This window comes from Rhinatrema bivittatum, chromosome 16 (genome assembly GCF_901001135.1).
Source record: "Rhinatrema bivittatum chromosome 16, aRhiBiv1.1, whole genome shotgun sequence".
NCBI lineage: Eukaryota > Metazoa > Chordata > Amphibia > Gymnophiona > Rhinatrematidae > Rhinatrema > Rhinatrema bivittatum.
Window position 1 is genome coordinate 11,044,280 of NC_042630.1, and position 12,238 is coordinate 11,056,517.

General features: G+C 41.0%; 1 protein-coding gene across 1 annotated transcript; it reads left to right on the forward strand.

The window, feature by feature from the left end:
* Positions 1-7,565: 7,565 nt before the first annotated feature.
* Positions 7,566-8,507, forward strand: LOC115077245 (olfactory receptor 10A7-like). Its single transcript, XM_029579529.1, has one exon. The coding sequence runs from the start codon at positions 7,566-7,568 to the stop codon at positions 8,505-8,507; it is 942 nt and encodes a 313-aa protein (XP_029435389.1).
* The last annotated feature ends 3,731 nt before the right edge of the window (positions 8,508-12,238 follow it).

Here is a 12,238-nt window from a genome sequence, read left to right on the forward strand (position 1 = left end):
CAGTTCAACACTTGTGGCATTATAATAAAGTTCATTTGCAATCTGACAAAAGGTCCCCAGAGGACATTTTGAAAGAGCATGGCCTAAAGACCTTTTTCTACATTGTGAACTGTACATGTGCTATATATTTGTACAACTTTGAAAGCAATGGGTCCCACAGTAGGGGCCCACCAATGTGACAGGATCTCAGATATCACCCCCATGTTGCTAGAGTGGTAGCTCAGGGTGCCACTCAAGCAAGGTATGGCAAGAGTGACTGGGAGGGCCACCTGACTTTTTATCAGGACCATATCATAACAGTTAATGCATTTCCAGAAAAGATGTTCATTCACTACCTCTTCTGCAAAACAAGAATTTCATTAAAGGAAATTTGGGAGGGTGTAGAGACCTGTAAGGGAAACAAGTATGTGTTAGTTCTAGAGGAAGAATCCAATAGCTGGAGGGTGGCTTGGTGAGCTAACGCATCCACAAAGGCATTACTTTGAGTTTCAAAGAAGTCTAATGTGGTATGGGTGACACATTTCTCAACTGCAATATGTGAGGGAGAAAATAGAGAGTGTAACAATGCTTGTTTGAATTCAACATTTTTGATGGGGAAGTCAGAGAAAGTTATGAAATCCCTAGTTTTCCAGATTGCTCCAAAATGATGGACTACACTAAAAGCATACTGTGAGTTCATGAAAATGCTAACTGATCAAGAGGAAGCTGATAAGTAGGCCTATCATTAGGCCAAACTGTTCAACCATCTGGTCAGAGTCATAATTTGATGGGAATGGGGCTGCCTTGATAATTTCAGAGGTTGTATACACAGCATACCCCACCTGTAGAGCTCCTGTAGGACCTCACAGGCATGAGCCATCTGTGAAATAAATCAAGTCAGGATTTGGCAATGGGACATTCTGCAAATCAAGACAGAACCAGACATCAACATGAACAGCTGCTTCACAGTTATGTGGCTCCCCATCCACTGGAAGGGGCAATAAAGAGGCTGGATTCAGAGGAGGAGTGCAGTAACATATTGGGTTAGCTGGGCCTGAGAAAACAACTGAGCCTTGGAATGAGTCAGGAGAGTGGAAACAGCATGTGAAACAGTCTGAGAAGGTGATCCAGAACAAATGTTTGTGAGAGCTGAACAAGATCTACCACAGTCGTGACAGCTTTCAGACAGGTAAGCAAGACCTGCATCACAGGATCAAGAAGGTGGAAAAACGTAGGGCACAGGTCTTTGATGGTCCCCATAGATCTATATGAGGACCGCTGAAGACATCCCACCCAATTCATGGCAATCTAATGAGAAAGGAAGTAAGTAATCAGGAAGGCCCAGTACAAGGGCAATAGACAAGGCCTGCTTAAGGGCAAGAAAGGATGATTCAGTTTCAGGACATTGCCATGGAAAATAGTCCCAGTACCCAACCTAAAATATCTGTGTTGCAAATGAAATTCACACAATATAAATGATCCAGAGATATTGATAATAAGCCTTTAACCAATCAGGAGCCAGCATTTGCAACTCTATTTTAATATGCATTAAATTCCAGTAATTTAGATTTAATTCCTATAACGAATACCAATATATAAGCTTACATTTTGCCTACATAATCTGTCAACTTTTTCTGTAAACGATTTGCTTATTTCTATATAAGGTAAATTTCAGCCTGTAATGATTATTTATTTGTTCTTGCATGCTCTTTGGTAATCTAGCCTTTAGCTGTTACTGCCACCTTGCCAAAAGTGATGGCACAATCCCACATCTTAACAGCCTCACCTACCAATGATGGCTCTCCATGCTTTGTAGCAAGTCCTTGTTCATGGCTCAACTCAAATTGGTGTTAATTTACTATTGAGAGGCTTCAAATAACTGAAAAAAACAGAGGCTGTACAACGACACTTTACAATTTTACCATAAGGCTTTTGGGGATGAATACATTTGACCACACTTTTATTTGCTAAAACAAAATGCAGCTAATACATACTTTAAACCAAATTCTTGTAAATACTGTATATCCATAGCCATACCACAAATATGTCCTCTCAGACAAAACATTTGCATATTAGAGAGGTTCTTCAATCCTTGTTCCACAGTTCACAACATACAAGGCAAAAAGGTTTCATACTTTTGGGGGAAAGGGACAGAACCCAGGGTATTGGCATGATTTTTGGGATCATTGCTATCCCTGTTGTGGTTGGTATGACCCACTAAGTGCTGCAGACATTTAGAGGCTTCATCCTGATCAGCACTATTTCAGTGTTTATGAGAAACCCAGACCATACTCTGGCTAATGAAAAAGCAAACCCCTTGGGGGACCTGACTAAGCAGTCAGCCCAGCCCAGCCCAAACCCCTCAAATATGTACAAAGAAATAATTTACAGCTCACCAGTAGGACAGGACGTACTTGGAAAGGGAGAGAATGAGAAAGAAGGAGATAGAGAAAACACTCACTCACACACACACACACACACACCTGAGCACTTAAAAAATAAATTTGCCTTTATTTGTACAAGAAAAAGTATTTCCAGGCAATAAGCTGACAGAGAAAAGCGGTCTTTGCTATCATTAATATTGTAAATATGGCCAAACATTACTGTAGGCATTCAGAGACTTGAGACTGAACTACACTAAAAGTTTCAAAATCTTCTATGAGCTTACCAATTGTTTTGTTTGAGTGGAGGCTCATTTTTCTGAATTGTGAGTCATTAACAGATTGTGTGTTCATGCCGTTATGGAACCTCCATGACAGGGTGGTCATGGAAGGGGGAATGGTTATTTGCTGGCGCCCTTCTGTTAGGGGCAGTCAGATTCTCCCTGGGTTACTTACCACCTCATGCATGCTCCATTCTATCTCCATCCACAACTCTACGAAGATCTTTAAAGACACAGAGGCGATATGGTTTTAAACATATGCACCTGTCTCCGCAACAGGTGAGTAATGTGAAAGACAGCATGCAATAACTGTGCCACATGTATTTTAACTGTGAGGCCAATACTCAAAAAAAAGCTGAGCGCCTACATTTAGGGCCCTAATTTTAGCTCCCTAAATTAGGCACAAGTTAGCAGCCAAATTTGGTAGCCCGAGTATTGATCTAAAATTTAGGGACCCTAAAATGTAGGAGCCTAAAAATAGGCCTGCTGTTCATTTTCCTAGACTTAGGAGCCTAACTTAGGCCTGGATTTTCTAAGGTCGCAGACCTTAGAAAATACGGCGGTAACGGGGAATGGGGGGGGAGGGGGCAGGCCTGTGAAAGCCGGCAGCCATCGCACCACTGTGGTGCGCTGGCTGCCGGCTTTTGCACCGAATAACTACACCTTTAAAAGGTGTAGTTATTCGGCGCGAAACTAGCGGCGATAAGGGTCCTTATCTTTTGTCACCAGCGATGTCACTGCAGCGTCGGCCCCGGTGCCGTCCCGACTCCTCCTCTTCTGGGGCTGACTCCACCCCGACTCTGCCCCCATTTAGTGATCGCACACGAAAAGTCCCTTTTCGCATGCGATCGCTTTTGAAAATGACCCCCTTAGGTGGCTAGTGCTGAAAATCAGTGCTAAGCCCTTAACTGTGTTTTCCCATCTTAACTCTGACCCCATAGCCCCTGAGTTTCTAGGACCCTAAATGTATGTGCTTAGAAAAACTAGGAGCCTAAATTTTGTCATTTAGCCCAAATAAATTTTCAAAAGGCCAATTTATGAGCCTAATTCCAAAAGTTAGAAGCCTAAACTGTTTGAAACCCAGCCTCTTTATTTTATTGACTCAGAATCTGTGAAGGCAAATTTTCTCAATAAAAATTATTAAAAACAAATTCTTTCCTATAATTAATGTCCAGGGGCAATGAAGCATGAAAGATTAATTAGAATGTTGGTAATTATCCGTTATGAATTCCCTGCGTGCAGGGACAGATGAATAGCAGTGCTGCAAATATGCAGTTATTTGTAGATAAAAAGCAAAATGTTTGTGTTACCCGGTTTTGCATTAACAGGAGGAGTCTTGGTAGCTCGTGATGCCTTTTGTGGGATAAAGAATAAAGGCGGTGTGGTACATGAAACTGTGCGACCACAAGGGTTTTTTTCTTTGAGAAGGTGCCAAAGAAGACAATGAAGAAAATCTGTAGAAGCCATTCTAACACAGGTACAAAATACATATTCCCCTTATTTTTCACTGTTTGATCAGATTCTTTACAGAATGTGATGCGTTTAATTGGAAGACCATCAACATTCTGTAGATTTTCACAAAAGATGATGCAGGACATGAGCTATCACTATCACGCATGTCCCTTCTTCAAGTTGTAATTGGGGAATAACAAAAGAAGCAAGCACCTTAAAAAAAATGTCATAAAATTGCCTAGAGTTATCTTAATTAAAATAAGGCTGAGATTCAAACTAACTTTGGATGCTCCCATTGCGGTATTGGGAACATCCAAAGGTTCCCAGTTTGGAAATTATGGGATGGAAATAACAGGAAATCCATGGGAAGAGACGCTTAAGGTAGAAGGAAAAGAAAAGAGGAATCCGCTGATCTATAGATTAATGAAATAAGAATAAAAAAGAAATTTATTGGGCAAGGGTGAGTGAACAGGAGGGACCAGGTCTGCTGTAGCTTTTACAGTTTCAAGAGACTCTATAATCCTATCTAATGCTTCATGAATTTAGAATTGGTTAGACCATCGCAACCTGGATTCCATTTCAGATGTAGCCACCTGAATTTTTTGCCTGCCTTTCTCAGTCGTCTCTAATCTGTGTGTGTGTGTGTGTGTGTGTGTCTCTAATATGTGTGTGTGTATGTGTGTGCATGTAGGTATGTGTGTGAAGGTGAGGATTGTGGATGGATGTGCGAGTGCAAACATTTATGTGTTTGTGTGTGTGTGTATACAATTGTAAGAGGAGGTGTATGGAGTATATCAGGAGAGTAGGGAGGAGAAGCTTGAAGTGTGTGTCTGTAAGTAGAGTCATCATCTTATGTGCTTGTGTATGGAGGTTTGGCAGAAGGAGTAATGAGTGAGTGTGTGGGGGCTTGTGTGTGGAGAGGATGAGTGTGGAGTGTATGTGAATAGAGTGGAGGAAGGAGAATGGAATATGTATGTGTGTGTGTGTGTGTGTGTGTGTTTTGTTGGGGAGAACAAATGGAGAGGCTGAATATGTGGAGGGGGATAGGAGAATTGTTGAGCCTGGATGTTAGAATGTCTGTGTGTGAGTGGATGTGAAACAGGCGAAGTTTAGAGGGTTGTTTGTGTAAGGAGAACATAAGAACATGTCATACTGGGTCAGACCAAGGGTCCATCAAGCCCAGCATCCTGTTTCCAACAGTAGCCAATCCAGGCCATAAGAACCTGGCAAGTACCCAAAAACTAAGTCTATTCCATGTTACTGTTGCTAGTAATAGCAGTGGCTATTTTCTAAGTCAACTTGATTAATAGCAGGTAATGGACTTCTCCGCCAAGATCTTATCTACTATTCTACTGTAAAGCATCTGTGGCTGCATTTTTTGTTTACTGGTAACCAATGTGATGTTATTAATGAATGTCGGTGTATAAAAATGTTAAATAAAAATAAAATAAAAATTATCCAATCCTTTTTTAAACACAGCTATACTAACTGCCTTAACCACATCCTCTGGCAACAAATTCCAGAGTTTAATTGTGCGTTGAGTGAAAACAATTGTGCGTTGAGTGAAAAAAGGGATGAGTCTGTAGTCAACATGTCAATGTGTTTGCATGTGAGGAATGAGATAGTGGCAAAATAGGTGACAAGCATCCTTAGAATGATAGGTTTTGCATGTATGAGGAGGCCAATGGACCGAGGAATATGTTTGGAGAGGAAGGAGGCACACGAAAGTGTCAGGACATACAGTAATGTGTCCAAGAACATACTGGAGCCAGATCATGTTAATTGTGCTATTTTTGTGTACCACAACTGGCAGCAAGTTGGTGAACGCGGGAGAGTGAATGAGTTTCCTCGGAGATCTTGAACAAATAGGAGCAGGCATGCACACCCTTTCATTCTGTGCTGACACAGACAGAAGATATCTGTCAAGGGGCACAGACAAAGGCATCAGAACAGTTCTCCGCAGGCACTGCATTTCTTGAGTGGGGTCACCCCTTCCAGCTCAGCCTGTCAGTAAAGGCAAGACAGTGCATTGTGCCACAGTTTCTGATGCTGGTCAGGGAAAGGAAGGTTCTCCATTCTGCGGGTACTGATAGAAGGGGTGTGCGGGTGCACCCTTCATTCCATGCACATTCCAAGCACATTTTATATATATATATATATATATATATATATATATATATATATAGAGAGAGAGAGAGAGAGAGAGAGAGAGAGAGAGAGAGAGAGAGAGAGAGAAGATAATTCCTGTTGAAATTTCATTGGGGAACATATACAGGGTCATTTTCATTTTTGGGGTTTTCCTTCAGGTTCCGCTTGTTTAATGTTTATTTTGCTTATTTGTATATTTTCCACATAGAAATAAAAATGAAGACGATAACTTTCAACATGTGCACGCATTTGTCGGCCCATGCCCAGGGATGCGGCCATTTTGTAACATGCGCACTTATGTGTTTACATGTTGTAACGCAGCCTAGCTGCATTTTAAGAGCACACATTTTAAGTGGATGTGCGCCTATGCACACAAATGCAGCTTCTACCACATAGGTGGGGGGGGGGGGGATTTTAAAAGACACGTGTGCCAATGCCATTGCCAGCTTTCACAGTTCATTTTCAGTTCAGGTAGGTAAGAGACAGAATTTCCAAATCCTCCTTGTTTAATAGCCTCCCTTCTCCCCTGTTAGCCCCGACCTTTAAACTCCCAATGATCTACCTAGGATTTTTTGTTTTACAACTTACACGTCATCCATAGCAGAAGTAACGTTACGCGGCAGAGGACCCTGGCATGCGCCAGTGTGCGTATTTACACGCAAATTTTAAGCTTGAATCCAGGAATGCCCATGACCCTCCTAGACCATGCCCACATCCCGCCCCTGTTTTACATTTATGTTCGCAGCGGCAAGTACACGAGTATCTGGCCAGTTTTTAAAACTCCTCTAGAGATCACGTTACTCCACTTTTATGCCAATTGCTTTGATTGCCACTGGAACAGCGTATAAAATATAAGGAGTTTATTCTATTGTTTGCAAAATAATGCACCATGTTATTTATCAGAATGATTCCTTTTATGTGTTCTGATAAGAGTCTTACATTCCAGTAATAATTGTTTATTGGAGATACCAGTGTTTAAGGTTGTTCATGCTCAGAAGACAAGGAAACTTGTCCACTCTGTCATAGGGCCCACATTATGAAAGAGTTGTCCTTTAGAGATTTGGAATATTCCTGATGGTAAAGTATTTAGGAAATAACTTAAAGCGCTTCTATTTCGGGAAGCTTTTGTGATAGCTGGCTAGTATTAAAAAAATTTTTTAAACAATTTTATTTTTTGAAAAGTTATTTTAAGTCGTTATCTTTGTTAATGTTTTAATGTTGATTGTAACCCGACTAGCATGACTGACTAAAATAAAAAAAAATTATATGAAATAAATACATAGACTGTATACTCTATGTCCATTTCAGATTAAAATGTGAAGAAATGGCACAGGAAAATCAGACCCATGCAATAAGTGGATTTATCCTTTTGGGATTCTCGGATTTCTCTTTGCAGATTCAGCGATTCCTTTTTGTGCTGTTGCTTCTCATCTACACCCTTGCAGTGATGGGAAACCTGCTCGTCTTTACTGTCCTCACATTGGATTCCACTCTCCACACACCCATGTACTTCTTTCTCAGGAATTTGTCCTTCCTGGAGATCTGTTTTACATCAGTTACAGCCCCCAGAACACTAGTGGTCCTCTTGGCTGAGGATAGAAGCATCTCATTCTTTGCTTGTGCCTTTCAAATGTATTTTTTCTATTTTTTTGGCAGTGAGGAATGTGTACTTCTTGGTATCATGGCCTATGACCGCTATGTTGCAATATGTAACCCCTTGCGTTACTCCATTCTCATGAGCAACAAAAGATGTGTTCATATGGCAGTGGGTTCCTGGATTATGAGTGTTGTGTTGCAGTTTGGACAGATAACTTTCATATTAAGTTTACCTTACTGCAGGTCTAAGCTAATCCATCACTTCTTCTGTGATGGTCTACCTGTATTGAGGTTGTCATGTACAGACATTTATATCAATGACATAATCAGGTTGGTTGCATCCGTAATTTTCCTTCTCATACCCTTTGCGGTCATTCTGTCTTCTTATATTTACATTATCACCACCGTGCTGAGGATGCATTCCCAAGATGGGAGAAGCAAGGCATTCTCAACCTGCTCCTCTCACCTTGCTGTAGTTACCTTATTCTTTGGGACTACCATGCTTGCTTATTTTCAGCAAAGCACAGACTCTGCAAATGAGAGAAGTGTTGCCTTTATTTATTGCTTTGTTAATCCTATGTTAAATCCAATGATCTACAGCCTGAGGAGCAAAGAAGTGAAAGGGGCCATAAGGAAAAAAATGTTGGAGAAATTGTCTTTCAGGTTGTGATAGTTTCTCTTCGACCAGCGAAAGAATTATCCAAAGATGTTATAAGCTTTTGAGATCACACAGGTGTCTTCTTTAGATGATTGTTTTTCATTTAAATTGGTGGTTTTCTCCTGCTTTTTTTGGACTTCTGAAATCTGCCTCTGTTAGGCTTTGCTGAAATGAGCCATCATTTAAAATTCCATAGGGTTATCCCCCTGTTTTATTCATATCCTTTCAACTCAGCCCAACCATCATAACAACATTTCTAAGTGGCAGGGATATGAACTGGGGGACCTTCCTTAACTCAGTTAACACTGAACCAACATCCCACACAATCCTATGATACTGAACCAACTGAACCAACTTCCCACACAATCCTATGACATTATCTCACTACCCAGACTCAAAAAACAGAGGCGGAGGTCTTCTCCTTGCCTCCAAAAAGGAACTTGGACTAATCTCTCAGAAATTCAAAATCGGACCCTTTAAATTACCCTCATTGCAAGTTTGCCTCACCTATTCCCCCCCCTTCCCCCCGGCCTCCTTGAAAATAATCCCTCACCCCTCATTGAATTCTTAGCTGAGAATCTGGACTTTGACTATCCATCCATCATCCTCGGAGATTTCAACCTCCACGTTGATGCCTCCCCTTTATCCCCTAATTGTGAAGCCTTTCTCTACTCCTCTGACTCTGCTATTCTAGCCTTCTCTCCTAGTTCAGTTCCCTTACGTTTTATGTAACTTCGCATTTCTTTAGTTAATGGTTTCCCCAGTTCTGTGTAAACCGATGTGATATTCACTTGAATGTCGGTATAGAAAAGGTTTAAATAAATAAATAAATAAATAAATAACATGAACTCGAGCCACTAGATGTAACCATTGCATGATGACTGTCTCCCTACTGACCCAGAGATTCTTAATCCACCAGCGTGTTTGAATTTTTCTGTTAAGAAATCAGTGTCTGATTTTCATAGCAAAGTAAAGCAAATGTGAATTAGAGGTTTCTATTAAAGTTGTTCAGACTAACAAATGGCAGCATTTCTTCCTGAATTCCAGCTCTGCTCAGAGATCCTTTCTCAGGTCTCATCCATTTTTTCCAAATAGATGTTGGGTCTGAACCGTCATGTAGAGGCAACTTGCAGTATGTTATGTGTTTCCTCAAATTATTATTGGAAGACAGACCATCATATATGCAATAGAAAAATCTTTTGAAGGGTAATTTTTTAAACTCTTTATTTTCCAGTTTTTCAAATTATAAGTCAAACTGACATTTACAATTTATTGAACAACCAAAACAAAAGGATACATTCCTTAAGGTAATAAAGAAAATTACAATTCAAAGTTTGTCATTCATATAACATCTCAATTAGGGGACTGAATTCATTATAACAAATAAAAGAAAAAGTAAGCTCATATAATAATTAATATAATCCACTGCATCATAAAGCCAATGGACATACTAAGCTAAGAGGGTACAAACAAGGGTATTTCTGTATTCTGTAAAAATTCTTCTAACTGGTCAGGATCAAAGAAAAGGTTTCTAATTGAACCTAATTTAATACTTCATTTACAGGGAAATTGAAGAAGAAATGATATACCTGTATCAATTACACATCACTTTTTAATCAAAAAGCTTTCCATCTCAGTTGGGTCACCTTAGCAACATCAGGAAATAATGTCAGTTGTTGGCCAAGAAAACTTTAATCAGGAGCACAGAAAACATTTTCATGGTTCATATACGATCAAGCTCCATAGCATATGCCGCAAGCAAAGTAGCAGAACCTTGCATTTCAATCTGGGAGTCTTGAAGCATAGCTTGTTAAGTTATCTAAGACTTTAGGTTGTAAGGGGAGACTACTAGGCAGTCTGTCTAGAAGATAGATAAAAGGCCTTAGTAATCGGTGGAACTGAAGCCTGAGGTATTTTAAGAACCTCCACATAGAATTTCCTAAGCAATTCAATTGGGGAAACACTAATAGATTTAGGAAAATTAAGTATTCTCAAATTTAATTTCCTGGAACAATTTTCTAAAGCTTCTAATCTTCGTTGAATAAATTCCAGACCCTTAATCAAAGCCACATTGCATTTCCCCAAGGACTGTTTTTCTATAACAAAAATACATTCTCTTGATTACTTGATCAAGCTCCACAACCAGCTTTTGAATTTGCCTAACAACTGTAATCACATTTTCAAATTTGGACCTTAAAGATTGTTCCAGTCCCTTAATAGCAGTCCAAAGTGTCTCCAATGCAATTTGTGCTGGCCTCTCAGTAAAATTGGCTGATGTAACATTGCTGGGATCATTAAAGGCTCATTGGTGTTCCTATCAAGATCTTGAGTCTCAATCAAAGCAGGTTTCCCCACCACAGGATGAACATTCAAAGCACCTTGAGGCTGCAATGAAATTTCTTGAGAACCTGCTGAAACCACAGAATCCAAAGCAGGTGGCAAGTGAAAAGCAAGGCTTAGGGAGATGGAATTCCCAGAGAAAGCAGAATGGGAAACCTTGCCAAGCTGAATCAGCCCTGAAGGAGTACTAGAGCTCAATGCTCACATAACCCCCCTCTATGGTTGAGTGAGACAAAGGTGAGGGGTTTGGAGGGGGAAAGCAAATAGTTCCCTTTCTCTTCTTCCCATCTAACCAAGAGGAGAGTAGCAAGCAAGAAAATTCCAAGGAGAGAGACTTACTTCCCAAGATCTTCTTAAGCAAACAATGAAGAGACATCAATGAGCTCCTCAAGCCGCGTGCCTCTTTGGCCCGTGTGGCTTTGGCACCGGCAGCGACTGCACGCTGCTTCAGGTCAGACCTTGTAGACTCCTCCTGGCATCCTGAATGGATGATATCAGATGCCCGGGACAGCCAGGGATCAAGACACCACCACGGGGCAAGAAGAAAGTAACTCTTCTGCAGTTCAGGGTTCTCCAGGCGGGTAGGACAGCTGAATGTCTCCTCCACAGTCTTGGTCCACTTTCTGCTGCAGGTTGGATCATGTAGGCCCCTCCTGGCATCCTGGGTTGATGATATCAGATGACCAGGACAGCCAGGGATCACGAAACCACTGCGGGGCAAGAAGAAACAAACTCCCCAGCAATTCAGGGCTCTCTCAGCAGGTAGGACAGCTGGCTCTCTCCTTTGCAGTCCCCTGGAGGGTAGTTTTTAAGACAGTCTCAAATGGATTAATGTACCTAGATTGTTCTGTTGGGAAATAGTTAACAGGGAATCCAGGGTTCAAATCCTTGAGACTTTGGGCAAGTCACTGAATCATTCTTTGCCTCAAGTACAAACTTACAGGTCTATTTACTAAGTTGATTAGGTGTTTTTCCTGTTGTAAATGGACTACTGCAGTGATAACATGCAGTATTTACAATACTGTGCATTATTCTGCCCCTGCACTGCGAGTATGCAAAAGAGCTGATTAGCATGCAAATCATCTCATTACTGGCCTAATATATGCAAACAAAATAACTCGGCTTGCCTCAAAAAATTGTGAGCTGTGTTCTTTCATCCTGAGCTAGCTGTCTCCCCCTGAGATCATCAGAATCCTAATGGGCTTCCCGGTGCTCACAGGGAAATGTGTTTAAGCAGCAAATCGGCCCCAAGTAACACCCCTCCCAAGTGCTGCAAACATATCCCCTGCCCTCGTCCAAGTTATTATCTCCCACTGGCTGCCTCTTTTTCTGCAGTTAAAATGCTACTTTGACTTTCAGGGGACTGAACATCTGCTTGGGCATATTAAACCAGTCGACTCATG